At 47.2% G+C, this 25,894-nt stretch overlaps 1 protein-coding gene across 1 annotated transcript in view; it reads left to right on the top strand.

The window, feature by feature from the left end:
• Window positions 1–25,894, top strand: part of VPS53 (VPS53 subunit of GARP complex) — a 219,125-nt gene that overhangs the window by 180,329 nt on the left and 12,902 nt on the right. Inside the window, exons 18-21 of the mRNA XM_017864189.1 lie at window positions 911–993; window positions 1,849–1,927; window positions 17,104–17,252; window positions 21,344–21,413. Of these exons, the coding sequence (XP_017719678.1) occupies window positions 911–993; window positions 1,849–1,927; window positions 17,104–17,252; window positions 21,344–21,413 (381 nt within the window). The remainder of the gene's footprint in view (window positions 1–910; window positions 994–1,848; window positions 1,928–17,103; window positions 17,253–21,343; window positions 21,414–25,894) is intronic.

The raw sequence follows: 25,894 nt of genomic DNA, 5'->3' as shown, positions 1-25,894 counted from the left end.
AGGTTCACAGTGCTAGATTAATCAACTCCCAGGGATATTTCCAAGTATTTACGAGTCCTGGTCCCGTTATTTTTCTTTGAGCTCCAGGAACATGTTGATTGTTTCTGTTCCTGGCTGTTGGCTGATGACAGCAGGGACCGCATTTCTTTTGTTTACCGCTGTATCCCCAATGCCTTAATGAGGCGATTGGCCCATTGTAGCATTCACTGCCTATTTTAGCTGGTTTTACTGCTACTCACCACCAAAGATTTCCAGTCTGGGTGGGCAAGTTCATGGGGTAGGGAGTATCTTAAAATCAGGTTCTTTTCAGAATGAATTGATGGGAATTGTCGATGTGTCATAAGAAAGAAGCACAGCACAGTGCTAAAGGGCACAGGCTCTGGAGGGAGTTTGATTCCTGGCCCTACCACTTCTATCTTGGGTGGGCCCCCACGCTCTTTTTCTGATCTGTAAAATGAGGATGATAACAGTAGAATCTTCCTCATAAGGTTATAAGATTGGCCAGGCATGGTGGCTCACACCTGTAATCCCAGCACTTTGGGAGGCCGAGACGGGCGGATCACCTGAGGTTGGGAGTTTGAGACCATCCTGACCAACATGGAGAAATCCCTGTCTCTACTAAAAATACAAAATTAGCCGGGCATGGTGGCGCACGCCTGTACTTCCAGCTACTCGGGAGGCTGAGGCAGGAGAATCGCTTGAACCCAGGAGGCGGAGGCTGCAGGGAGTCAAGGTCGCACCACTGCACTCCAGTCTTGCTCCACAAGAGTGAGACTCCGTCTCAAAAGAAAAAAAAAAGCGTCTGGAATTATGCCTGAATCATCAAACTCAGTAAATGTTAACTATTATTATGATGCTACTTATTTGGATAATCATTGACCATGCATCTGTTTCCCCTATTTTGCAACAGCTAGAAGAAAAACTCAAAGAAAAAGTGGATGTAAGTCTGATCGAACGAATCAATCTGACTGGAGAGATGGACACATTCAGCACGTACGTACCTCGCACATGCTTGCTGCCTGTCCTTTCTCTGTTACACAGCAGCGTGCCTCAGGCTGTTGGCTTTAGTCACTGCAGAACCTAAGGTTTCTGTTGAGTTAGAATGAGTCCCTACTGGCCACTAAGAAGCAGCTTCAGAACTGGGCTGCCATTTTACCTCCTCAGATGCAGTTGCTCTTTTAGCTTATGGGGTCTTTATTGTCTCACTGTGAAGAATAACCACAGAGAAGACATTCTCCCTTGGCCATCCCTGATCTGCCCCCACCTAAACCCACAGAAGGCCAGGCCTACCTTCAGTGTTTTAAAGTGTAAAGTATAAATGGCTTGAATTTAGCCACTGAGGGAATAAGAGTGTGGGGTGGCAGGGGAGGTCCACCTTCTTTCCCTGTTAGGACCTTGTGGCACTTTAGTTTTGGTCCATTTCTGCTCCACTGCCATTAAATGAGACAGGCATGGACAGACCGCAGCTTTCACATCAGCCGCTTATTGAGGAAAAATCAAAATTCTCTTCTTAGTTTATTTCTTCCACTTCTCTTAACTTTATTTTCTTCAGTTCTGACTTAAACATTTTTGGGAAGCAGGTTCTTTTGTAGGAAGATGGGAACAGGGATACTGGGGTGGTGATTAGGGAGATGGGCCATGGGGTTCTGTGTCCTGACTGGGTGAGAATATAGCCGGGTAAAACCAGGACGTGAAGAAAGAGCCAAGCTGCTCTTCCGCTGTCGTTGATTGAAGCTCAGACTTTGCTGATGAAATGATGAATCTGAGTTTGACACAGAGGCCTGAGTGTCAGTCATTCAGATGGCCGTTGTTTGAAGGAGTGACCACAGTGATTTCTTTGATTTGCAGCGTCATCTCCAGCAGTATTCAGCTGCTGGTTCAGGATCTGGATGCCGCCTGTGATCCTGCCCTGACGGCCATGAGCAAGGTAAGGTCGTGGGAAATGGCGTCTTACAAACTAGCGAGAGCAGCCCCAGGTGGCGTCGACTGTCTGTGGCTTCTCCAGGCTCATCGGGGCTTAAAGGACCAGCTGAGAGGAGAACGGCCCCGGAGTTCGTGAGAGCACTCCGTGTGTGTTGCACCCGGGTCGGGTCAGTTGCTTGTCCTTTTAGAGACAGAGCATCACACAGTATTGGAGGATGGCAAAAAAAAAAAAAAAAAGACGAAGTAAATGTGTTTGATGAGTCTAAAGGAGATGTTGTCTGTGGTTTATATTTTTTAGAGAGAAAGTCTCTCTCTGTCACTCAGGCTGGAGTGCAGTGGTGCCATCATGGCTCCCTGCAGCCTCGACCCTCTGGGCTCATCTGTCCTCCTGCCTCAGCCTCCCAAGTAGCTGAGACCACAGGCGCTTGCCACTGCATCCAACTACTTTTTAAATGTTTTGTAAAGCTAAGAGCCTTGCTGTGTTGCCCAGACTGGTCTTGAACTCCTTGCGTCAAGCAGTCTTCCCACCGAGGCCTCACAAAGTGGTGGGATTACAGGCATTAGCTATTGCGCCCAGCTGAGATGGATCATTTTTAATTACCTAGCGCTCCCTCATGTTCCTATTTTTGGCTTTTATGTGCCTATGCCTTTTCTTCCCAAATGAATGTCGGTTCCATAAGTGCACAGACCATGTCTTTCACCCCTCTTTTATCTCTCATGTAGTCTTGAATATGGGAGATTCATTTTTGTTAATTAAAACTGAATCAGCCATGTTCCTTTGTTTACGTATTGTCTTTGATTAGTATCTGACACATGCTAAAAACCGTGGTGTGGTCTCACCAGAATGGGTGTTCTCGTTCGTGCTTGAAGCAGTAACTTCTGACTCACTCTTCATTCTTGCCCACTGAGCGGTTTTTCCGACTCGTTCTGAGCTCTGGTGCCAATGCAAGAGTCCTTGATGAGGCTGTGAACTCTGGTTTTCTCATATCGTGGTGGCCCATCAGTCAGCCCTTGGCCCTCAAGTCCCTCCTTTGGCAGTTACCGAGCACTACCTCATGTTCCTATTTTTGGCTTTTATGTGCCTATGCCTTTTTTCCCAAATGAAGTCAGTTCCGTAAGTGCACAGACCATGTCTTTCACCCCTCTTTTGTCTCTCATGTAGCCTTGAATATGGGAGATTCATTTGTGTTAATTAAGTTGGAAATGGGTCTTTGTTATGCTAAACCCAAGGAACATGAAGCTGCAACTCTAGAACTTTGCTGAGCAGGGATTGGTAAACTAGTGCTTGGGAACCAAATCTGGCCCACTGCTTGTTTTTGAAAATAAAGTTTTATTGGAACACAGCCACGTTCCTTTATTTACGTATCCTCTGTAGCTGCCTTTTTGCAATATGGTGGTAGAATTGAGTCATTGCAACAGAGACTAGCCCACAAAGCTAAAAAAATTTAATATTTACTCTCTGACCCTTTATAGAAAAAGTTTGCCAGTGTCTGCTCTAGAGTCCTAGGCTCTTGTAGCAAATTCTGGAGAAGTGATTTCTCTGGGTTATACTGGCCAGTACCAGAGGGCAGTGAGAGGAGCACTAACTTTGGAGTCAGACAGGACTAACTCCTCCAGGGTTTCCTTTGGGGGTCTTGAGCAGACTTGAGCAGAGGATTCACCTGTCTGGGCCAACGTGACATCATCTGGGCCCACCTACCCCAAGCGAACTGTGGATCTCTGCATCCCAGCATTGCTGTGAGGATGAAACATGGAACACATGGGTCTAGTGCTGGGCACATAGTAAATACTCATGAAATGTGAGTTCCCTCTCCCTCTTGTCAGGAGGAGTGACCATGTCACAAGGTTGTGTAAGCAGACATTTGGTCTGAATTTGGTTTTGCAGCAGATTGTAAATATTTAACAAAAATAAGATTAAAACCAAAATGTAGGCTTTGGGGTTTTATGAACTGAAGTGGCAAGTCCTAGAATAGCTGACGTCACAGTTTTATTCAGAAAGCGCATCTTTTTCACGAGTCCGGTGCTAACAGGCACGTTCGGCATCCTGGGCGTTCACAGGAGGACGCTCTGGGCAGGCGGACGGGGGCCGGTCCGGGGACGCTCGGGGCAGACGGACGGGGCCGGTCCGGGGACGCTCGGGGCAGGTGGACGGGGGCCGGTCCAGAGGCTTAGAGGAGTTCGTTTTGCAGGCTCTGCTTATCCCCTCCTGCTGGTGAGCGTTCCCCACGTCCTGAGTGTGATCTGTCCCAGCTGCTGTCTCTCCTGAACTGCACACACTTTAGGTCGGAATGCAGCTGGTGAAAGCATTTTCACATTTACCAAAGGAAGGGTGGATTTTTTTTTTTTTTCGATAAAATCACAGTTGGAAGGGGTTTAACACTGCAGGTGTTGCTTATACCAACTGTCGGTTGGTTCTGCGGATTTCCCTCAAACCCTGCCCCGTCCCACCCTCTACTTCTCCCCGTGCCCACACCAGCAAATATTCACAGAGACCGTGCCTCCAGAGTCCTTTGTTTATACCATAGGAAAACCACAGACTTGGGAATGCAGCAGCTGGGAGGCCATTACTTTTTGTCTGAGTCTTCTGGAGTTGTAGCAAAATAAAATCCATGTGATAGAAGTAAACAAGCCAAGTGGTCACAAATTGATTCAACACACATTCTGTGCTCTTTATGCCTGCATCCTGTGTTGTGTAGTTTCTTCTAGGATTTTAAAAAACTTCTGTGATAATGGTTGTTTCTGTCTCTGATTCTGTCATTTTTGCCGCTGGTTGGACAGTTCAATTCAGACCCTGCCCAGCACAGTGCTGGGAGCTGCGAGGCTCAGAAAGGTGTAAACCTTTGGCTAAGGTGTTTAGATTCCAGGAGCTGAGGGCAAGAGATGTGTAAGATGACAGCAACACCCAGTAACTTTAATAAAAGAGATGAGGAAATCAGTGCCAGAAGAAAAATACAAAATACCCCCTCTTTAAAGAGGGAGGAGTTCATATCCAGGTGGGGAGGCAAGGAAGGCCCTCGTAAGGAAGTGGTGTTGGAAACAGATCAGGGTGAAGTTCTGAATGAATTTGTGATTAGGAGGGCAGTTCAAACAGGGTGAAAACGTAAGTAAAGTTTTGTGAGGTGAGGAAGCTGAAGAGTTTGGTTAAAACTGCCACTGTCATTCAGCATCCCAGGGTCTCCTCAGGCTACTCCCGTACTTAGACTGACAGAGTTAAGATTAGAAACGAGACTGCCCTCAAGGAGTCTGTACCCCGCTGGCAAGAAAACTGAGAAGAACCAGTACTGTAAATAAATGTATCTTATAAATGTCAGAAGGACTGTTGACTTGCCAAAATGGAGTGTAGTCACTGGATGATTCTGAGTTGACGGAAGGAGCTTTCCTTGACAAGATGGATTGAGCCAGGCAACTTGGTTAAGTCATTCTCCTGGGAGACTTCATTCTCATGGAAGGCACCTCGTGGCCTCCTCCGTGGTTGGCATACAGAGCTTTCATTATCTGTGTCCTCACGCCACTGCTAGATCGGTTTCTGCCGCTCCCTCCAGACCATGTGCCCTGTTCTCCAGCCACAGCCATGTTTACTTCCCTGAATGCACATTGCTCTTGTGTGGCTTCCATGCCTTTTCTCATTTTATTCTTTCTGCCCAGAATTTTCTTCCTGCTGTCATCTGCCCAAGGAGCACATCCTTTAAGATCGAGTTCGAATGTCTGTCCCCGTTTAAAAACCTGAGGTATAATTCACATACCATAGAATTCACCCTTTTAAAGTGTACAGTTGGCCAGGTGCAGTAGCTCATGCCTGTAATCCCAGCACCTTGGGAGGCTGAGGAGGGCAAATCATTTGAGGTCAGGAGTTGGAGACCAGCCTGGCCAGCATGGTGAGACCCCGTCTCTACTAAAAATACAAAAAACTTGCTGAACGTGATGATTCACACCTATAGTCCCAGCTACTCAGGAGGCTGAGGTAGGAGAATCACTTGAACCTGGCAGGTGGAGGTTGCAGTGAGCTCAGATCGCACCACTGCTCTCCAGCCTGGGCGACAGAGCGAGATTCTATCTTACAAATAAATAAAGTGTACAATTTAGTTGTTTTTAGTATATTCACAGTGTCATGAAACCACCACCACCATCTAATTCCAGAACATCTTCATCACCCCCAAAAGAAACCCCGTACCTCTCAGCAGTCATTCTCCATTCCGCTGACAACCATTAGCCTACTTTCTGTCTCTGTGGATTTGCCCCTCCTGACATTTCGCATACATAGAATCACATGGCGTGTGGCACATCTTGCGCCTGGCTCTCTTCACTTAGCGTCGTGTTTTCAGGGCATGTTCATGGTGGGGCATGTGTCAGCACTCCATTCCTTTTTGTGGCTGAGTGACATTCCATTGTGTGGATAGACCACATTGTGTTTATTCATTCATCTGTTGGATGTTTGAGTTATTTCTACTTTCTAATTTTGAATATTGCTGTGAACATTCATGTACAGGTTTTCGTATAAACATGTTTTCAGTTCTCTTCAATATGTACCCAAAGGCCGGGCGTGGTGACTCAAGCCTGTAATCCCAGCACGTTGGGAGGCCGAGACGGCCGGATCATCCGAGGTCAGGAGTTCAAGAGCAGCCTGGCCAACACGGTGAAACCCTGTCTCTACGAAAAATACAAAAATTATCCGGGTGTGGTAGCGCGCACCTGTAACCCCAGCTACTTGGGAGGCTGAGACAGGAGAATGGCTTGAACCTGGGAGGCAGAGGTTGCAGTGAGCCAAGATCTCACCACTGCACTCCAGCCTGGGTGACAGAGGGAGACTCTGTCTCAAAAAATAAATAAATAAATAAATAAATAAATAAATAAAATAAATAAAGTACCTAAGGAATGGAACCGAAAGAGCCGCGTGGTCAATTTGTGTTTAACGTTTTGAGAAACTGCCAAACTCTTTTCTAAAGTGACTGTGCCATTGTATATTTCCACCAGCAAAGTGTAAGGGACTCAGTTTCTCCACGTCTTCCCCCACACTTGTTTTCCTTTTTTATTATAGCCATTTTCGTGGGTGTGAAGTGCTATCTCATTGTGATTTCAGTTTGCATTTCTCCCATGACTAACATGCTGGTCACCTTCTCAGGTGCTTACTGGTGATTTGTAAGTTCTCTTCAAACAAATGACAATTAAATGTTTTGCCTATTTTAAAATTGGGTTGTCTTTCTGTTGTTGAATTGTAAAAGTTATTTTTATATCTGGATACTAGACTCTTTATCAGATATGAAATTTATAAATATTCTCTTGCATTCTGTGGCTGGGTTGTCTTTTCACTTTCTTGATAATGGCTTTGATTTTCTGAAGTCTGGTATGTCGTGTGTATGTGTGTTTGTGTGTGTGTGTGTGTGTGTGAGAGATATCTAAGATACCATTGCCTGATCCAAAATTATAAAGATTTACTCTGTGGTTTCTTCTAAGAATTTTAGTTTTAGTTCTTAAATTTAGGTCTTCACAAAACAGAAAAAAACAAAAGAAAAAATGTAGATCTTCAATCCATTTTGAGTTAATTTTTGTATATGGTGTGAGGCAAAGATTCAGCAGCATTCTTTTGCTGAAAGATACTCAGCTTTCCCAGCACCATTTGTTGAAAAGACTATTCTTTTCACGTTGGATGGTCTTGACACCCTCATAAAAAAATCAGTTAACCATAGACGTGTGGGATTATTTCTGGGGTCTCAGTTCTATTCCATCCATCTGTATGTCTGTCCTCAGCATCTGTATGTCCATCTTCAGGCCAGTACCACACTGTTCGGCTATAATCGTTTTGTAGTAATCTTTGAAATCAAGAAGTATGAGTCTTCCAACTTTGTTCTTTGTCAACGCTGTTTTGGCTCTTCTAGGTCCCTTACGATGTCAGCATTTCTTGCCTCAGCCAGAGCTTTCCTCTTTCTGCTTCAAGACACCACAGTACCTAGACTACCTTTCTGCTTTGTTATATGATCATTTTTATGTCTTTGTCTTCCCTATTAAACTTTGAGCAACTTGAGGGCTGTGTCTTATTCATTTTGGAAACCCGTGGCATAGCACGGTACTTGCTTAACTGTGGTATTCCCTGAATGACTTTGAAGGTAAAGAGGCGGTGGGGTGGGGGACGGAAGAGAAAGAACTGAAGGACCACAAACACCCTTTTGACCAAAGATGGGTAAACAAGTAAGACATAGATAGAACTCTGCGGAGCAGACGTAGCCAGGTGGAGCTGGTCGGTGTAGAGTGGGAAACTTGGACATCTTTGTGGGAGACGGTGGGGTCATGGAATCCTGGAAACCTTCAGGTCCATAGCTAGTGCTGTTGAGGATGGAGTGATGCTCCTCGATGGCACCTAATAGCAGAAGGGCTTCTGACTTCAGCAGGTGGCATCCTGGAGCCAATTGAAGAGATGTCAGAATGAAGGACTAATTTTCTTGATTTTTAGTAAAGATGAGGTCTTGCTGTGTTGCCCAGGCCAGTCTCAAACTCCTGAGCTCTATTGATCTTCCCACCTCGGCCTCCCAAAATGCTGGGATTACAGGGCATGAGCCACTGTGCCTGGCCTTATTGCTTATTTTCTTAGATAACCTCTATGAGTTGATAATAAGTTACTATTTGCTGAGCACTTACCAGGAATTAGAACCCAATTAATTTCATTCTAACAATAAATTCATAAGATGGCTATGGTATTTCTGCTTTTCACAGATAAAGAAGCTGAAACACAGAGACATTAAATCACCTGCTCCAGATCTTTTAGCTACTCGGGAGGCTACGGTGGGAGGATCACTTGAGCCAGAGAGGCAGAGGTTGCAGTGAGCCGTGATCACGCCACCACACTGTCTCTCTATGTAGGATTGTGCCACGCCATACACAGAGAGAGAGTGAGTCTTTTTGGCAAATGTGGCAACTGAGGCAAAATCAGCTTAAGTAACCTGCCTAAACGTGGAAGAGCCTCGGCCTCCCAAACTGCTGTGATTACAGGCATATTGCCATCGCGCCCGGCCTGATATTTTTGAAAAAAAGAATAAAATTTAAATCACCATAATTTCAATTAGTTGATACATTTCTGTCAGTGTGTGCCCAGTCCTGGTGGGTCCACATGAGTGTTCGTGCTGATATAAGTATGAGTTCTTCAAGCATTCACCATCATCATGGTGTACATTCGTCTCCAGCTTTTCTTGATCTGACACCAGGACTTTTCTACAGAGGAGAAAATGTGTTGAGCAGCCGCCCCACATATTCCAATCTGCGGTGAATATTTTCCCTGAAAACTAATGAACTTTCCTTCTGGTATCTCTCTTTCCTTCCTCCGCCTTCACTCCTCCTTATGCCCCCCTCCCTCCCTCCTCCTTTCCCCCCTCCCCTCTCCTCCATCCTTCCCCTCCACTCCTCCCTCCTTCCCCCTCCCCTACTCCCTCATTCTCCCTCTCTCCCCTCTCCATCCCTTCCCTCCGCCCTCCCTCCCTCCTTCCCTTCCCCCTCATTCCCCCCTCCTTTCCCTCACCCTCATGTCCCCCCTCCCTCCCTCCCCTCATTCCCCCCCTCCCTCCCTCCCTCCTTCCCCCTCCCTAACGCCTCCCTCCTCCCTTCCCCCTCCCCTCCCTCCCCTCCCTTCCCCTTCCCATTATGCCCAAAGCCATATAGCTTATAACAGTGAAGCTAGAAGTAAAACTAGTTCTCCTGATTCTGGAAAAAGTAGTTATTTGGAGTGTTCTGGTGGAAATAAAAAGGATTCTATCTTCTAGATTTAAATCCTACAAATCCTTAGAAATGAGTATGTCTGGTTATGCCCCTGTATGTAGGATAGAGAGCCGTGGGCTTCGAGCAGGGGCTGCTGGTCCCACGGTCCCCTCCTCTCTCCAGGCCGTTTCCTAAGGCTGCTCACATCACTCAGTTGAGTAATCCAAGTCTCTGTTCAGAAGCAAACACACTTAGTGTTTTGCCCATTAATGGTAGTTTTAGGAAAAAACAGAAACTGAATAAATTAAATTTTCTTACAGTCTGGCACATAATTTATATTAGGTTTCAGGATTGTGAACATGTATCCATTTAGGAGGCTGCGTTACAATCCCCCAAAGACATTTTGAAACAGAAGAGTTCTCAAGTCTGTTCTCATTTTCCTCAGTCATTACAATGCAGATCTGTTTCAGAAGTCCCAGGGAAAGCCATGGCTAAGAAATCCTCAAGTTCACTGCTACGTAGAATCAAGACAAGTCTATTCTCATTTCCATTTTCCTCAGTCATTAAAACGCACATCTGCTTCAGAAGACCCATAGAAAGCCACAGCTAAGAAACCCTCAAGTTCTACCTAGAATCAAGATACAACTTTCTTTTCATAAAAAAGATTTTCCCATTATGATAAAACTAAATCACTTCCATTTTAGAAAATGCAGTTTTTTGTTTGTTTGTTTGTTTGACAATCTCGCTCTGTCCCCCAGGCTGGAGTGCAGTGGCGCGATTTGTGCTCATGGCAACCTCTCCCTCCTGGGTTCAAGCAATTCTCCTGCCTCAGCCTCCCTAGTAGCTGGGATTACAGGCACCTGCCACCACACGCGGCTAATTTTTGTATTTTTGGTAGAGACGGGGTTTCATGGTGTTGGCCAGGCTGATCTCGAATTCCTGGCCTCAAATGATCTGCCCGCCTCGGCCTCCCAAACTGTTGGGATTACAGGCATGTTGCCATCACGCCCGGCCAGATTTTTTGAAAAAAAGAATAAAATTTAAATCCCCATAATTTCAGTTAATTGGTACATTTCTGAATTGATAATTATCGGTTATCTAAATTTAGTGATTTTTAGTGATAGTGCAAGTATTTATTCTTAAAATTGTAAGAGTAGCTAAAATTTACTGTGGAATTAATACGTGTTGTGAGACACAGTGTTAAGAGCATTCCGTGCATTATCTTTCAATAATAGATTATAGATGTTACCATCATCCCAGTTTTACAGATGAGAAAACTGAGGCTCAGAGAAATTAGGTGACTTGTCCGGGTCACCCCTTTAGAAGGTTGCACAGTGTCAGAACTCAGACTGGCTGACTCAATTTCAGCATGTTGAGTACCATCTTAATGACCTTTCCTGCTAACTTAGCAGTTGTGCTTCCTTAGGCAGATCACTCGCTGTCCTCAAGCCTGTCTCATCCTCATTTATTATCACTCACAAAGAGGAGTAATAATACCTCTTCACTACATCATTCATTCATCAGGCAGCAAGTTCATGTGGAAATGTCAGGCACAGCGCCTGGTACGTAGTAGATGCTTGATAAACGTTCCTTCAGCGCCGGGTGCGTAGTAGGTGCTTGATAAACATTCCTTCAGTGCCTGGTGCATAATAGGTGCTTGATAAAGGTTCCTTCAGTGCCCGGGGTGTGGTAGGTGCTTGATAAACGTTCCTTAAGCACTCGGTACGTAGTAGGTGCTTGATTAACGTTTCTTCAGTGCTGAGTGCGTAGGAGATGCTTGATAAACGTTCCTTCAACGCCGGGTGTGTATTAGGTGCTTGATTAATGTTCCTTAAGCACCCGGTGCGTAGTAGGTGCTTGATAAACGTTCCTTCAGCGCCGGGTGCATAGTAGGTGCTTTATTAACATTCCTTCAGCGCCGGGTGCGTAGTGGGTGCTTGATTAACGTTCCTTAAGTGCCCGGTGCGTAGTAGGTGCTTGATAAACGTTCCTTCAGCGCCGGGTGCCTTTATATAACATCCTCAGGCCGCCGGGGGTGCGCTATGTGCGTGCTGATTAACGCTTCCTTTAAGTGCCCCGGTGCGGTAGCTATGGTGGCGGTTGATAAACGTCTTCCTTCAGCGGCGGGTGTCATAGTAGGCTGGCTTTTATTAACATTCCTTCAGGCCCTGGGGCTGGCGTAGTAGGCGCTTTGATAAATGTTCCTTAAAGCGCCGGTTTGCCCGTAGTAGGTGCCCTGTTGATAAACGTTCCTTCAGCGGGGGGCGATTAGTAGGGGTGCTTTATTAACATTCCTTCCAGCCCCGGCCGGGTGCCTTATTGCTGGGTGCTTGTATTAACGTTCCTTAAGCTGCCCGCGTGCGTTAGTAGGTGCTTGATAAACGTTCCTTCAGCCCGCCGGGTGCATTAGCAGCCGTGCTTTATTAACAGTTCCTTCAGCGCGGGGTGGCCTGTGAGTAGGCGCTTGAGAAATTGTTCCTTAAGCGGGGCCGGGCGCTAGTAGGTGTATAAACGTTCTCCTTCAGCGGGCCGGGTGCATAGTAGGTGCTTTATTTAACATTCCTCAGCGCTGGGTGCCTAGTAGGCGCTTGATTAAATGTTCCTTAAGCGGGCCGTGTGCGCTAGTAGAGCTGTCTCTTGATAAACGCTTCCTTCAGCGGGCCGGCGTGCATAGCTAGCGGTGCTTTATTAACATTTCCTTCAGCGCCTGGCGTGCCGCTAGTAGGGCGCTTGGGTTAAATGCTTCCTTTAAGCGCCGGCGGTGCGTAGTAGGTGTCCTGATAAAACGGCTTCCTCAGTTGGGGCCGGGTGTGGTAGTAGGTGCTTTATTAACATTTTCTTCAGCTACAAGTATCGTTAGCTAGATGCTTTTGATAAATGCTTCCTTAAAGCCGGGCCCGTGGCCCGTAGTAGGCGCTGCTTGATAAACGTTCCTTAATTTTTTTATTTTTTGCGCCGTTCCGGTGCGTAGTAGGCTGCTTGATAAACGTTCCCTCTGCGTGCTGGGTGCAAGCTAGTATGCCCGTTGTGGATAAATGTTCCCTCAGTGGCCGGAGCGTGTATAGTAGGTGCCGGTTGATTAAAACTGTTCCTCAGTGCCAGCGCTGCCATAGTAGTGCTCGTTGATAAACGTTCCTTCAGTGGGTTGGCCTTGGTGCGTTAGCTAGCATGCCATCGATAAACATGTCCTTAAGTGCCCTTGGTGTCGTTAGTTTAGCGTGCGTTGATTTAAAATTGTTTCCCTCAGCGCCGGGGTGCATAGTAGCGTGCTTGATAAACGTTCCTTCAGCCGGGCCCGGCTGCATAGTAGGGTGCCCTGGATAAACGTTCCTTCAGTGGGGCCCCCGCTGCCGTTAATAGGTGCACTTGCATAAAGTTTTCTCAGGTGTCTGGTGTGTGCGTACGGGTGCTTGTGATAAAGGTTCCTTCACCTCTTTGCGTCCCCACCCAGTGCCTTGGTGCCCGTGCTTGTGCTTGCCGAAGATACTCTTATATAATATACTGATGCTGCGGGAGTGAAAGCGTATGCCCCAACCAGGCGCTCAGAGCTGAGAGTGAGCTGCTAGGTGCGCTGCCTTCTGGGAGCTAAAGTCTACTGCTTTTGGAGGCCAGCATCCCCTGCAGCCTTCAATTATAAACTATGAGACTTCAGTTGGCGTCTGAAAATCGCTCCCAGAGGCCCAACTGAACTGGTAGTCTATGCCTTCTGTGTCTCTCTCCTGCAATCCAGTGAAGATAGTAGGCAATTTAAGCTATTCAGATTTTCTAAAAAACCTCTTTCAAGCTTCGTATGGCAATAGGAAAACAATGAGATCCTATTGAAGCTAGTTGCTGGAGCGCTGTTCCTGGATCCAAGTTACCTGCCCTCACAGCTTAGCTCTCCTAGAAAACATGCTGGCCCAGCTCGTCGTGGGAGTGTCTACACAGAGCACACACTTCCTGCCCAGCGCAGCCAGAAGCCTGGGCTCTGGGCGACACTCTTGGCGGCCCCGCAGTCTCTTTACCTGTGCGTGGTTAGACTGAGCTCTCCGGAGGTGCCTCATTCATTTTTTTATGCTCCTTCATACTGTCTCTGTTTAGATAGTACCAGTGTGCCCTATTTGTATTCAATTCTACCCCAAGCTCCCCTAAAACAAAAAGCACAACAAAAACAATTTTAAGGTGTAGGGGGTGACTTATAAATGCTTCCAATGAAAAGTTTACCTGGAAAAGTGAGGTCTTATTCTTACTGATGGCATTTCATGATGCTTTGTTCTTCCCAACGCAAGGCAACTGTTTCCTTTTTTTTGAAAATGAGCCTTCTTTTAGGCCGGGCGTGGTAGCTCACCGCCTTGTAATCTTAGACTTTGGAGCTTGAGGCAGAGGATTGCTGAACCAGGGACTAAGACCAATAACTAGGAAAACACGTGTGAGATCCCCGCATGCTCTCGTACAGAAAGCTAAAAAAATAAAAAAATAAAAAGTTTTTTGTATATATAATTGCCTGGTGCTCATAGGTAGTGCACACCTGGGCTCTTCTACTGCGGAGCAGAGCTGAGATTGCTGGAGCCAGGAAGTCAAGGCTGCCATGAACTAGAATTATACCACTGCACTCAGCTGGGCAAACAGAGACCTGTCTCAAAATTAAAAAAAGAAAGAAAGAAAGAGTCTGCTTGACACTGTGTTTCATAGCTTGCTCCTTGAGAAACAGGGCCTTACCTGAACGTAAGGGCTAGTTAAGTGCTTTTATTTCTTTTTTGCAGTGCTCAAAGCGCCCGGTGGGGTGGGGTGGGTCCGGGGGGAAGTTGTCTAGCAAGCACCTTGGTGTGGGGTTTGGGCTTTGAATAGACCTGGTTGTCCCAGCTGTGAAATTTTGTGCAAGATACCAAATCTCTTTGAGCCTTTTTAATTTCCTCCTCTACAAGGTTGCTGTGAGAACGAAGTGAGATCATGTATGAATAGTAAATGAGATGATGTATGTTTAGGGCCGGGCACAGTGGCCTGCAAAGTTCGGTCTCAATGTAGCTGTCTCAGACAGTTCAGGTTGTTGACCCAAACCTTCAGTTATCCATGGTGGATGACGGCGAGCATCAGCCGTCTGAGGCTGGAGTGCAGCGGTAGAATCGCAGCTCCCTGTAGCCTCAACCTTCTGGGCTCCAGTGACCCTCCGGCCTCAGCCTCCCTGGTAGCTGAGACTGTAGGCGTGTGCCACATATTTTAAAAATAAGGTCACCTTTTATTGTTTTCTAGTACTTTAAATCCCTTCTTGCTTCGCTGAGCTGACTTAAGTTTAAAATCATGAATCCATTTGGCCTCTGCTAATACTTCTTTTAACTTGACCGATGGAGTCGTGACTGGCCAGAGTATTAAAGCAAATCAGCTCTTTCCACGTGTTTCCAAATGTGGGCACACACCGACCTGGCCAGTGATTATCGAGGAGCTAGGTGAGGAGCGTGAGGAATAACCCGTGGAAGTTGAAGAAATCCCGGCCCCTGCTCTGTCTTGCTTCAGAGTCACTTTGTAACTGGTGACAGAGCACGTCACCACCTCCTTTCATGGAGGACTGTCATGTTTCGATCATCGCTGATAAACTCTTTTGAGATTTTGAAATACACAAAGCTGCCAGCCTGGAAAGTAATAGTCATTTCTGTGGAAGAGCGTTGCGTCAATGGGCTTTGGGGCGTCAAACCCTCCCAGGTCGCTGTGTCTCCCCAGAGCATTCTGCTCCGAGTCCTGCTGCAGAGCCCAGGAAACGCTGACAGCACCTAGATTTTGGCCTCACCCTATGAGCTCATTTAAAATCACCTAGGATGCTCGTTATTTGGATGGGTCAAATCTTCAGAATCAAATGGAAAAAGAAGCCTCTTGCATAAGATAAAAGATCATGAGGAAAACATTTCACGTAACCAAAACATTAGAATATTAAGTCGGTTCATATTAGACCTTTCTACTGTTTCTTCATTGTTGGTTTCTGTTTTTTCCCAGTAATAAATTAGAGTTCTTTTTCCTGTGTGGAGCCTGGTTATGAAGCCTTGCATAAGACTCTTCATGTCTCTGGGCCTTGGTTTTCTTATCTGTGAAATGAAGGTGGAGGTCCCTTCCTGCTTTCCTGTGGTTCTGTGTGTACACATCCCTAAAGCTTTTAGAATACAAATATCCACTGATTTGAAAAAGCATTAGGAGTCATTTGAGCTTCCCACGGCTGGGGACTCATCCACGTGCGATGTGAATCTTTTAAACAAGCTCTCTCAGTATTGAATTTTTCCTTTCCCCAGGAGCTCTATAAAAATAGTGTTTTCTTGCCAGAGACACTGGGGCCTCAGAACTACTGACCTCCTTCTATGAACATATTATATGGTTTGTGTTTGGCTTAGGATCTCTTTAACAGACCGTCCAGCTCCACTGTGAGAGGCTGACTCAGCAGAACCCTCCAGACCATTCCCACTCTTCGGGATTAGCGTGCCCTTCCCTGCCAGCCTGGGACAGACTGGGAGCTGGTGCTGCGCCCGTCTCCTGCACACCACCTCGGGGGATGGCACACTGCAGCACTGCCTCCTTCTGTTCCCAGGTCTCAGTGCTGCCAACTGCCACGTAGTCCAGGAATACAGCCAGTTTGCTGTAGGTGTCTTCCAGAGCCTGTTGTTAGAGCTCAGGTTGAAGCAGGTCTGTCACTTTTGTTCACAGCCTGTTCAGGGACCACCTTGGTGCTCTCAGCAGTGTTCTCCCCCTGCACCTGACTCCTGCCCTGTTCCCCATGTCTCTGTCTTAGCCTCTGGTCCACCCGAGTGTTTGCCAGAGATTCTCTTTCCCTTCCCCTTACTGAAATCCTGACATGATCCCAGAGGTTTTAGGAGTGTAAGATTCTACACGCATACGTCTTCAAGTGTTTTATTATGGAAATTTTGGAATATATTCAAAAGTAGAGGAAACAATATGGTCAGCCTCATGTACCTGCCACTCAGTTTCACGATCTTATCTCATCTGCACCTCTTCCCAGTAACTTCATCCCCACACGTCACGTCATTTCTAGTTTTCTGTGTTAAAGAATCCCAAACTCCTCCCAGCTGACTGGAGAGAAAGGGGTCTGTGAATCCCCTCCAGGTTCCGTGTCATTTAGCCCAGCCGCCGCTTTCATCTCCCAGGCTGCCAGTCAGCTTGGGAGTGGGTGTTCCTCCCTGTCCTGCTGCAGTCCCCTACTGTGGGGCACTCGGCAGGAGAACAGGACCCTTTACGAGTGGGTAACTTAGCTGGGAAGGGAAGGCTGTTTCAGGCATGGTGGGGACAAGGCAGGAAAAGGAAAGGCCCTGGGTCAACCTCACTGTCGGGTCCACTGGACACACTTGTTTTTGTCCTGAGTGTCAGTCCCTACGAACAAATAAGAAATTCCCCAGGACAAAAGCTCCTGATTCCTCTGATACCAAAGCTGTGACCTGATTTCCACTCCAGCCCCTCCCTTCCCCAGCAACAGGCGACGCTGTTCTCCCGCGAGGGATTCAGCACCTCGTCCTTTCTCCCTTGCAGATGCAGTGGCAGAATGTGGAGCACGTTGGGGACCAGAGCCCCTACGTCACCTCTGTCATCCTGCACATCAAGCAGAACGTCCCCATCATCCGTGACAACCTGGCCTCCACACGCAAGTACTTCACTCAGTTCTGCATTAAATTTGCAAAGTGAGTCCTGGGCATTCTCATCTCTGGGCGCTTTTTTTTTTTTTTTTTAATAGACTTTATGTTTTAGAACAGTTTTAGGTTCACAGCCAAATTGAGCAGAAAGTTCAGAGCTTTCCCGTGTACGTGACCCCCACACATGCACAGTCTTCCCATCACCGACACCCCACACACAGAGTGGCACATTCGTTACAGTAGATGAACCTGCATCGACACGGCATTGTCACCCGGACTCCGTGACGTCATGCTGGACCTTCCCTGGGTCTGGACAAATGGACAGTAACGTGTGGCCGCCATTTCAGTGTCACACTCAACTGGGTTGTTTTTAAAACCATACTTCCCACCAGCATCCTCACAATTTGAGTCCGAGCTGCGGGTTCATTTCTGGTCCACGAGTACTAATTTTAATACCATACTTCCCACCAGCATCCCACAGTTTGGGTGCTCCCCAACGTATCAGCTGGGGTTCGTTCTGGTTGCCTGCAGTACTAATTTTAATTTGTACATAAAAGCAGCTTACTAATAAAACTAAATCTACTACTTAAAGTCATAGGCAACAGTAACAGCAGTACAGTCCCCAGCCACGTGAAGGCAAACAGAAATGAATGGGGCCTACTGTTGTTTTGAACTGTGCAGGCATGCGCACCCCTTGCCTAGGATTGGATGATTAAAATTCTTTTTCAGGGATTCTCTGTATGCATTCTGTTTCTCTGAGTGGCTTATAAATGCCTCTTAAGGGTAGGAGCCATCAGTTCTGTTTCTTTTGAGCCTTCTTCCCCTCCCTCCCCCTGGTATTTTTTACCATGGCTGCTAGAATTTATCTGTTAATACTTGGACACACTCTTGTTGTGAGGCAGGCACTAGAAATTGGGATGCACAAGTCAGGGAGCTCCATGGCCGAGGCAGGTGAGTGCGCCCTGAGCCGGGGGTCCTCCTGCGCCCTGAGCCGGCGTCTTCCTGCCGTGTCCTCGGGTGTGGCCATTTCTGCCCTGAGTTTTGAAGCGAGGAAATAGTTTGGTCCTTTGCCAGTCACCATCTGGCTTAGCACCCTTTCCCATGCTACCAGGCAGTGTTGAGGGTCAGTGTCTCCTCCGACCAGTTATCAAGCAAGCATTTTGGCAGACTTCTCAGGGAAGGGCTTCAGGAGGGTCAGCCCAGGCCAAGCTACTGTATCTGGGTTGTTCCCATCCAGGCCCCAGCTAGCGATTCAGGACTCCAAGTTTCTGTCTTCCCCAAATCTCTCCTGGTTTCCCTCTGCCTCACAAATGAACCCCTCAGGACTAACAATTATGGAGCAGCTTGTGGTGTCAGCTTTACTTTCTAGTTTGTCAAGAAAGTATAGAGTGGACTCTCCAGGGAGGCATTACTGTTTGCAGATGGCAGATGGACCAGGAGGTGGAATTCCCTCACTCCCTGGGTGCCCATTAGTGTGTAAGAAGCACTGCTGATAAATCACATTGTGACACTCCCCATAACTGCTGGAGGAAGCAGCATCTCTGTAAAAATTTACTGTGACTGAAAATCTCCAGGGTGGCTGCTCCGGGGTCTGATTGAGTTTCTGTTAAGTGAAGGAGGAGTCGGTTGACTTAGTCCCAGCGTCTCCCATCTCAGTCATATCATTGAGCTGATACATTAAGTGAAGGAGGAGCCGGTTGACTTAGCCAGTCTCAGCGTCTCCCAGCACCAGCCTCACATTCTCTCAGAGCCCTTGAGTTTCATTGCTAAGCCCAGGTTGAGTGCACGGGGAATTGGATGCCCATCCTCACATCTGGAATCGTTCAGCCTGGGATCTAGGAAGTGGTTTTCTGTTTTCATCCATGGTGCCTTCTCATCTTGGTAAAATCCCACTCAACAGAGGTGGGCTTGTGAGGAGACCCTTCCCTGGCCAAGGGCAGCAGCCACCACCGCCCTGATGGGCCAGAGAAGCCCTTGGCAGTTACCCAGCACACTGCTTGGTCTTCTTCCCACAGGACGTGTGTCAGGTCCTCATATTCCCCTCACCCCACCTGTAGAGTAGTATAGACAGCCAGTTCAGGGGCACAGTCAAAGCTTTTTTTTTTTCTTTTCAATACAGGGTCTCACTCTCTTACCCAGGCTGGAGTGCAGTGGCGTGATCACAGCTCACTGCAGCCCCCATCTCCTGGGCTTAGGTGATTCTCCCACGTCAGCCTCCTGAATAGCTGGGATTACAGGTGCTTGCCACCCCACCTAGCTAATTTTTCTATTTTTTGTAGAGATGAGATTTTGCCATGTTGCCCAGGCTGGTCTCAAACTCCTGGGCTCAAGCATTCTGCCTGCCTCGGCCTCTCAGAGTGCTGGGATTATAGGCATGAGCTGCTGTACCCAGCCCAGAGCATGTTCTAATGTGAAGCAATTTAGGTTACAAATCATTGTGTGCACAGTTGCCATTGGTCATGAGTTCAGTCTCACATTACTTGTCTGGCTCTGGTTTCCAACACTGAGGAATTCCTTCCAAATAGCCCCTTGTTTATTCTCCTTCCTGATCACAAGTCACCTCCAGATCCGATCTCCAGACTCCAGTTTCCTCTCCCTTAGCTTCCTTTCTGCCCCACCCATGCACAACCATAGATGTTTCCTTTTACCTCTGTTTGCTGTCTAAGCAATAGCAGCCTTTCCTACTGAGACATCAGAATCCATAGCCTGGTGGAAACTGCAGTTGAACCACAAGCAGCTTCCCTCATCCACGGAGCTGATCCTCCTCCATTCATCAAGGAGATGATGAGACAAATCTCACAATAGTGGTTAGGAGGGTAAAATGAGAAACCACATAGTAACTTCCCAGTAAAGTGCTGATACCAAGCTGACATTCAGAACGTGGTAGGTGGCCGGGCACGGCGGCTCACGCCTGTCGTCCCAGCGCTTTGCGGGGCCGAGGCGAGCGGATCACTTGAGGCCAGAAGTTCGAGACCAGCCTGGCCAACATGGTGAAACCCCTTCTCTACTAAAAATACAAAAATTAGCCAGGTGTGATGGGCGCCTGTAATCCCAGCGACCCAGGAGGCTGAGGCACGAGAACAGCTTGAACCCGGGAGGCAGAGCTTCCAGTGAGCCAAGATTGAGCCACCGCACTCCAGCCTGGGTGACAGAGCAAGACTCTGTCTCCAAAAAAAAAAAAAAAAGCATGATTTATTCAATGTGCGTTCACTTGAGCGTCTCCTATGCCTCAGACCCAGCGTTAAATGCTTTGGCCTAATAAACATGGTCCCCATCTTCATTTGCCTTAACAGTCAGGTGAGGCAAAATGGACCCGTAAGCAAATGAGCATAATGAAGTAGGTTAGATGTGGGGGTAGAGGCCTGCGGACTCCATGGAGAGTACGGCGAAGGCAACGGAAGAAAGGCTTTCTAGAGATGCCGTTGAACAGGATCTGAGAGGTGCGTGTGTACTGACCCACAGGCCCCTTCTAGGAAAGGCAGTCCAGGCGAGGGAGCAGTGTAGGCATTAAATAGCCCCCAGAATCCTGGGATCTACAAGCAGCTCGGTTGGGTTGAAGCTTAGGGAGGTCAGGGCTTAGCAGGATGAGGCTGGAGACGGAGAATGAAGAATCAAGGAAGCCTGGCCAGGCTCAGTGACTCACGCCTGTAATCCCAGCAGTTCTGGAGCCCGAGGGAGGAGGACTACTTGAAGCCAGGAGTTTGAGCCCAGCCTGGCAACGTAACGAAATGCTGCCTCTACAAAAGAATTAAAAATTAGCCAGGTGCGGTGCCCGTAGTCCTTTCATCCAGTCTGATTGGGCCAGCTTCGATCGTATCCCCTCTCAGGACACACAATAGTTACCAAAGGAATGCCGTGCTCTGACCGGCTGAGAATAGTTAGAGCTCACTGGGGGTCTAGGATGGATCCGGTTTCCTCAGGCGTGCCAGGGCCTCATGTCACTAAACAAACCCAAAAACCGGGGCTTCGCTCAGAAGAAAAATAAGGTCATGGGTGCTGGTGGGCGACAGTGGAGGCTACTTCCATTCTTCATTAAAAAAGGTTTTTTCATGGAGATACGTGGAACCTTAAAAAAAGTTTTTGCATTTCTTTCCTCAAGAAAGAATAAGCCTAATTTGTCACTTCTTTTTTATCCACAGCTCCTTCATTCCCAAATTCATCACCCACCTCTTCAAGTGCAAGCCCATCAGCATGGTGGGGGCAGAGCAGGTGAGTGGACTCAAACTCAGGCGTTTGCAGCTTTTGTTGTAGATCAAGCACATATTCTTATAGTCCAGATCTACGTGGCAGGAATAAAATTGATGATGTCCCCTGTTTGGGGACAGTACGATGACTTACCCAGAAGGTTTCTTAATTCATTCTTCCATTTATTTTAAAAAATTTTGTTTGAATGCCTACTACGTTCTGGGTGCGGGGTATACCACAGCAAGCACCACAGAAAGGGCCTGCTCCTAGTGCTCACACTCCAATAAGAAGAGGTAGCTGGGCATGGCGGCTCATGCTGTAACCCCAGCACTTCAGGAGGCCTGGGCGGGCGGATCACCTGGGGTCAGGAGTTTGAGACAAACCTGGCCAACATGGTGAAACCCCATCTCTACTAAAAATACAAAAATTAGCTGGGCATGGTGGCAGGCACCTGTAATCTCAGCTACTCGGGAGGCTGAGGCAGGAGAATCACTTGAACCTGGGAGGCGGAGGTTGCAGTGAGCCGATATCACACCACTGCACTACAGCCTGGGTGACAAAGTGAGACTCCATCTCAAAAAAAAAAAAAAAAAAAACTAACGAAAAACTTGGGATACCGGCCGGGCGTGGTGGGTCACGCCTGTCATCCCAGCACTTTGGAAGGCCGAGGCGGGCAGATCATCTGAGGTCAGGAGTTAGAGACCAGCCTAGCCAACATGGTGAACACTGTCTCTACTAATAATACAAAAAATTAGCCGGGCGTGGTGGTGGGTGCCTGTAATCCCAGCTACTCGGGAGGCTGAGGCAGGAGAATCGCTTCAACCCGGGAGGCGGAGGTTGCAGTGAGCCGAGATCACATCACTGCACTCTAGCCTGGGCAACAAGAACAAACATCTCAAAAAAAAAAAAAAATTAGCCAGGTGTGGTGATGCATACCTGTAATCCCAGCTATTCGGGAGGCTGAGACAGGAGAATCACTTGAAGGTGGAGGTGGAGCTTGCAGTGAGCCGAGATCACACCATTGCACTCCAGCCTGGGCAACAGAGTGGGATTCCATCTCAAAAAAAAAAAAAAAAAAAAAAGAATAAATCCCAGTGACAGTGACAGGAGGCTGAGATGGGAGGATCACTTGAGGCCAGGAGTTCAAGACCAGCCTGGGCAACATAGTGCAACCCCCATCTCTCAAAAAAATAAAATATTAGCTAGGCACAATGGTCCACACCTACAGTCCCAGCTGCTCAGGAGGCTGAAGTGGGAGGATTCTTTGAACCCAGGCCGAAGTGAGCTGTGATCATGCCACTGCACTGAAGCCTGGACAACAGAGTAAGACGCCATTTTCCCTGCCAAAAAAAAAAAAAAAAAAAGGCATTTTAATAATTATGGTAAGTTCAGACCCAAAGCCAATGTCTTCAGAAAAATGCCAGTTCATCCAGTGCTTATGTCCATTGTTATTTTTTTAACAAACCCACAATCAACATCCTCTGTTTACTTCCGTTTTGAGGTGTGGATGAGAAAACCATCTGCTGGAACTGGAGTTTTACTTCCTCAGACCCCGGGCCAGTGCAGATGGGCGGTAGGGAGTGTGCGTCTTGACAGGCCCTGACTGGGGAGGGCGTGGGTGGGAACTACAGGGCAACGTGGCCCCTGAATGATTCTCACCTGAGTTGAGGTTTAGCTGGGCCTGTATTTGCCCTGATGTCTGGGTCTTGAAATGCAAGCAGCCATGTAGCTGTAGGCGTGTTGACTCAGGCAGCAGGACCATCAGAATCAAGTCAGCTCAGCCGTGTTCACAGACTGAGAGACGCTGCCTCCGGTCATGGAGCGGCTACCATCCAAACTTCAACAAAAGCTGTGGCGTTGGAAGCTAAGATTTAGCCCCACCTCAGCTGTGTCTGCCTTGCCACAAGGATGCCAGATCCTGAATGGAGGTTTTGCTTTAATACTTATGCTGAAACTGGGACGGGAGACATTTTTCTGCTCTCTGTTCTCTGAGTACTGTATGAAGGGAGTTACTTATCTTGAGGCCCCAGAGTCCTCGAGCGGTTGCAAGGGCACGTGGAACTGACCCACACCAATGTGGATCATGCTTCTTGCTAGTTTGTGATCTTCAGAGCATCCTGATTTGCGGGCTCATCCCTGATTTGCAGGGTCATTAGTTAGTCTTACGGCTGTGTTCACCTATGAAAGCTTTTCGCTCCCTTGAGATTAAGGATAAGCCAAGAATGTCCGCCGTCACCATTTCTGTCCCATGTTGTCGTTGAAGTCCTGGCTAGGACAACAAGGCAAAAAATAAAGTATTTTTAAAAGAAACAAAATATATACAGATTAGAAAGGAGGAAACTAAGCTGTCATTTTTCATGGAATATGTGATTATGAGTGATAAATCTAAAAGGATCTACAGATAAACTGTTAGAATATAAATTTAGCAGGCCGGGCACAGTGGCTCACACCCTTAATCCCAACACTTTGGGAGGCCGACGCAGGCGGATCACGAGTTCAGGAGTTCAAGACCAGCCTGACCAACACAGTGAAACCCCGTCTCTACTAAAAATACAAAAATTAGCCAGGTGAGGTGTCGCGTGCCTGTAATCCCAGCTACTTGAGAGGCTGAGGCAGGAGAATTGCTTGAACCTGGGCGGTTGCAATGAGCTGAAATTGCGCCACTGCACTCCAGCCTGGGTGACAGACTCCATCTCAAAAAAAAAAAAAAAGAATATAAATTTAGCAATGTTGCTGGCTGTAAGGAAAGTGTTTTAAAATATATTTCTATATACCAGCAGCAAACAATGTAAAAATGAACATTTTTTAGTGAAATACTTTTTTCTTTTTTTGTTCTGTTGCCCAGGCTCGAGTGAGTACAGTGGCACAATCATAGCTCACTGCAGTCTCAAATCCTGGACTCAAGCCATCCTCCTGCCTCAACTTCTCAAGTAGCTGGGACTACAGGAAATGTGCTACCACGCCTGGCTCTTTTTTTTTTTTTTTTTTGGTAGATACAGAGTCTGCCTCCCTGTGTCGCCCAGGCTGGTCTCAAACTCCACCCTCCTCAGCCTCCCGAAGTGCTGTGATTCCAGGCCTGAGGCATGGCTCCCAGCCTTAAATGAAATCATTTACAATAACATCAGGAAACGTTAAATACCTAGGGGTAAATCTATCAAAAATATACAAGTCTTCTACACAGAAAACTGTATAATATTAAGACACAGAATCCACAAAGACCTTTAAAATGACAGGATAGCTGATGTTCATTGATAAGAAAGACTGAGAAAGAGAGAAATGTGGAGTCTTTCTGAGTCTGCTGTGGCTGAGGAGGCTGCCCAATAAAAAATAAATAACAATTTAAGAAGCGGTAGATTATTTCAAAATTAATCTGTAGATACAATTCAATCCTAATTACTGTACCAGTAATTAGGAAATACTGTAACTGTATTTATAGATACAGTAGAATGCCAGCAGAGGGGTGTGTGTGTGTGTGTGTGTGTGTGTGTGTGTACAGGGTATCCAGACTTACTGTAATAGTATTGTAATTAGAATAGTGTGGCACTGGCCCCAGGGACAAACAGGCCAACAGAGCAGATCTGAGCTGCGGAATAGACCCACACATATGTAGACACTTGATTTATGACCAAAGTGGCATCATTCAATTTAGGAAAGAGAGTCTTTTCAGGAAATAGTGCTGGGTAATTGGATATCCATATTGGAAAAAAATTTATCTTGACCTTTGCCACATACCATATATAAAAAATCAATCCAAAGAGGATTTGGGGAAATGAGAACATTCATACATTACTGGTGGGAATGCAAAACGGTACAGCCATTTTGGAAAACAGTTTGGCATTTACATAGAGTTACCACAGGGCCCAGCAATTATACTCCTAGATATATACCCAAACGAATTGAAAAAGGCAGGGCATGGTGGCTCAACACCTGTAATCTCAGCACTTTGGGAGGCTGAGGCAGGCAGATCAACTGAGGTCAGGAGTTCGAGACCAACTTGGCCAACATGGTGAAACCCCGTCTCTACTAAAAATATAAAAATTAGCCGGACACGGTGGCTTCCACTTGTAAACCCAGCTACTCGGGAGGCTGAGGCAGGAGAATAGCTTGAACCTGGGAGGCAGAGATTGCAGTGAGCCGAGATTGTGCCACTGTACCTCCAGGCTGGGTGACAGAATGAGACTGTCTCAAAAAAAAAAATTGAAAAAAATATGTTCGGCTGGGCACGGTGGCTCAAGCCTGTAATCCCAGCACTTTGGGAGGCTGAGACGGGCGGATCACGAGGTCAGGAGATCGAGACCATCCTAGCTAACACGGTGAAACCCCGTCTCTACTAAAAAATACAAAAAACTAGCTGGGCGAGGTGGCGGGCACCTGTAGTCCCAGCTGCTTGGGAGGCTGAGGCAGGAGAATGGCGTAAACCTGGGAGGTGGAGCTTGCAGTGAGCTGAGATCCAGCCACTGCACTCCAGCCCGGGCGACAGAGCGAGACTCCGTCTCAAAAAAAAA

This window comes from Rhinopithecus bieti, unplaced genomic scaffold, assembly GCF_001698545.2.
Source record: "Rhinopithecus bieti isolate Rb0 unplaced genomic scaffold, ASM169854v2 scaffold_22, whole genome shotgun sequence".
Taxonomy (NCBI): Eukaryota; Metazoa; Chordata; class Mammalia; order Primates; family Cercopithecidae; genus Rhinopithecus; species Rhinopithecus bieti.
Note: the sequence above shows the minus strand (reverse complement) of the source record. Positions and strands in the feature narration are given on the sequence as shown.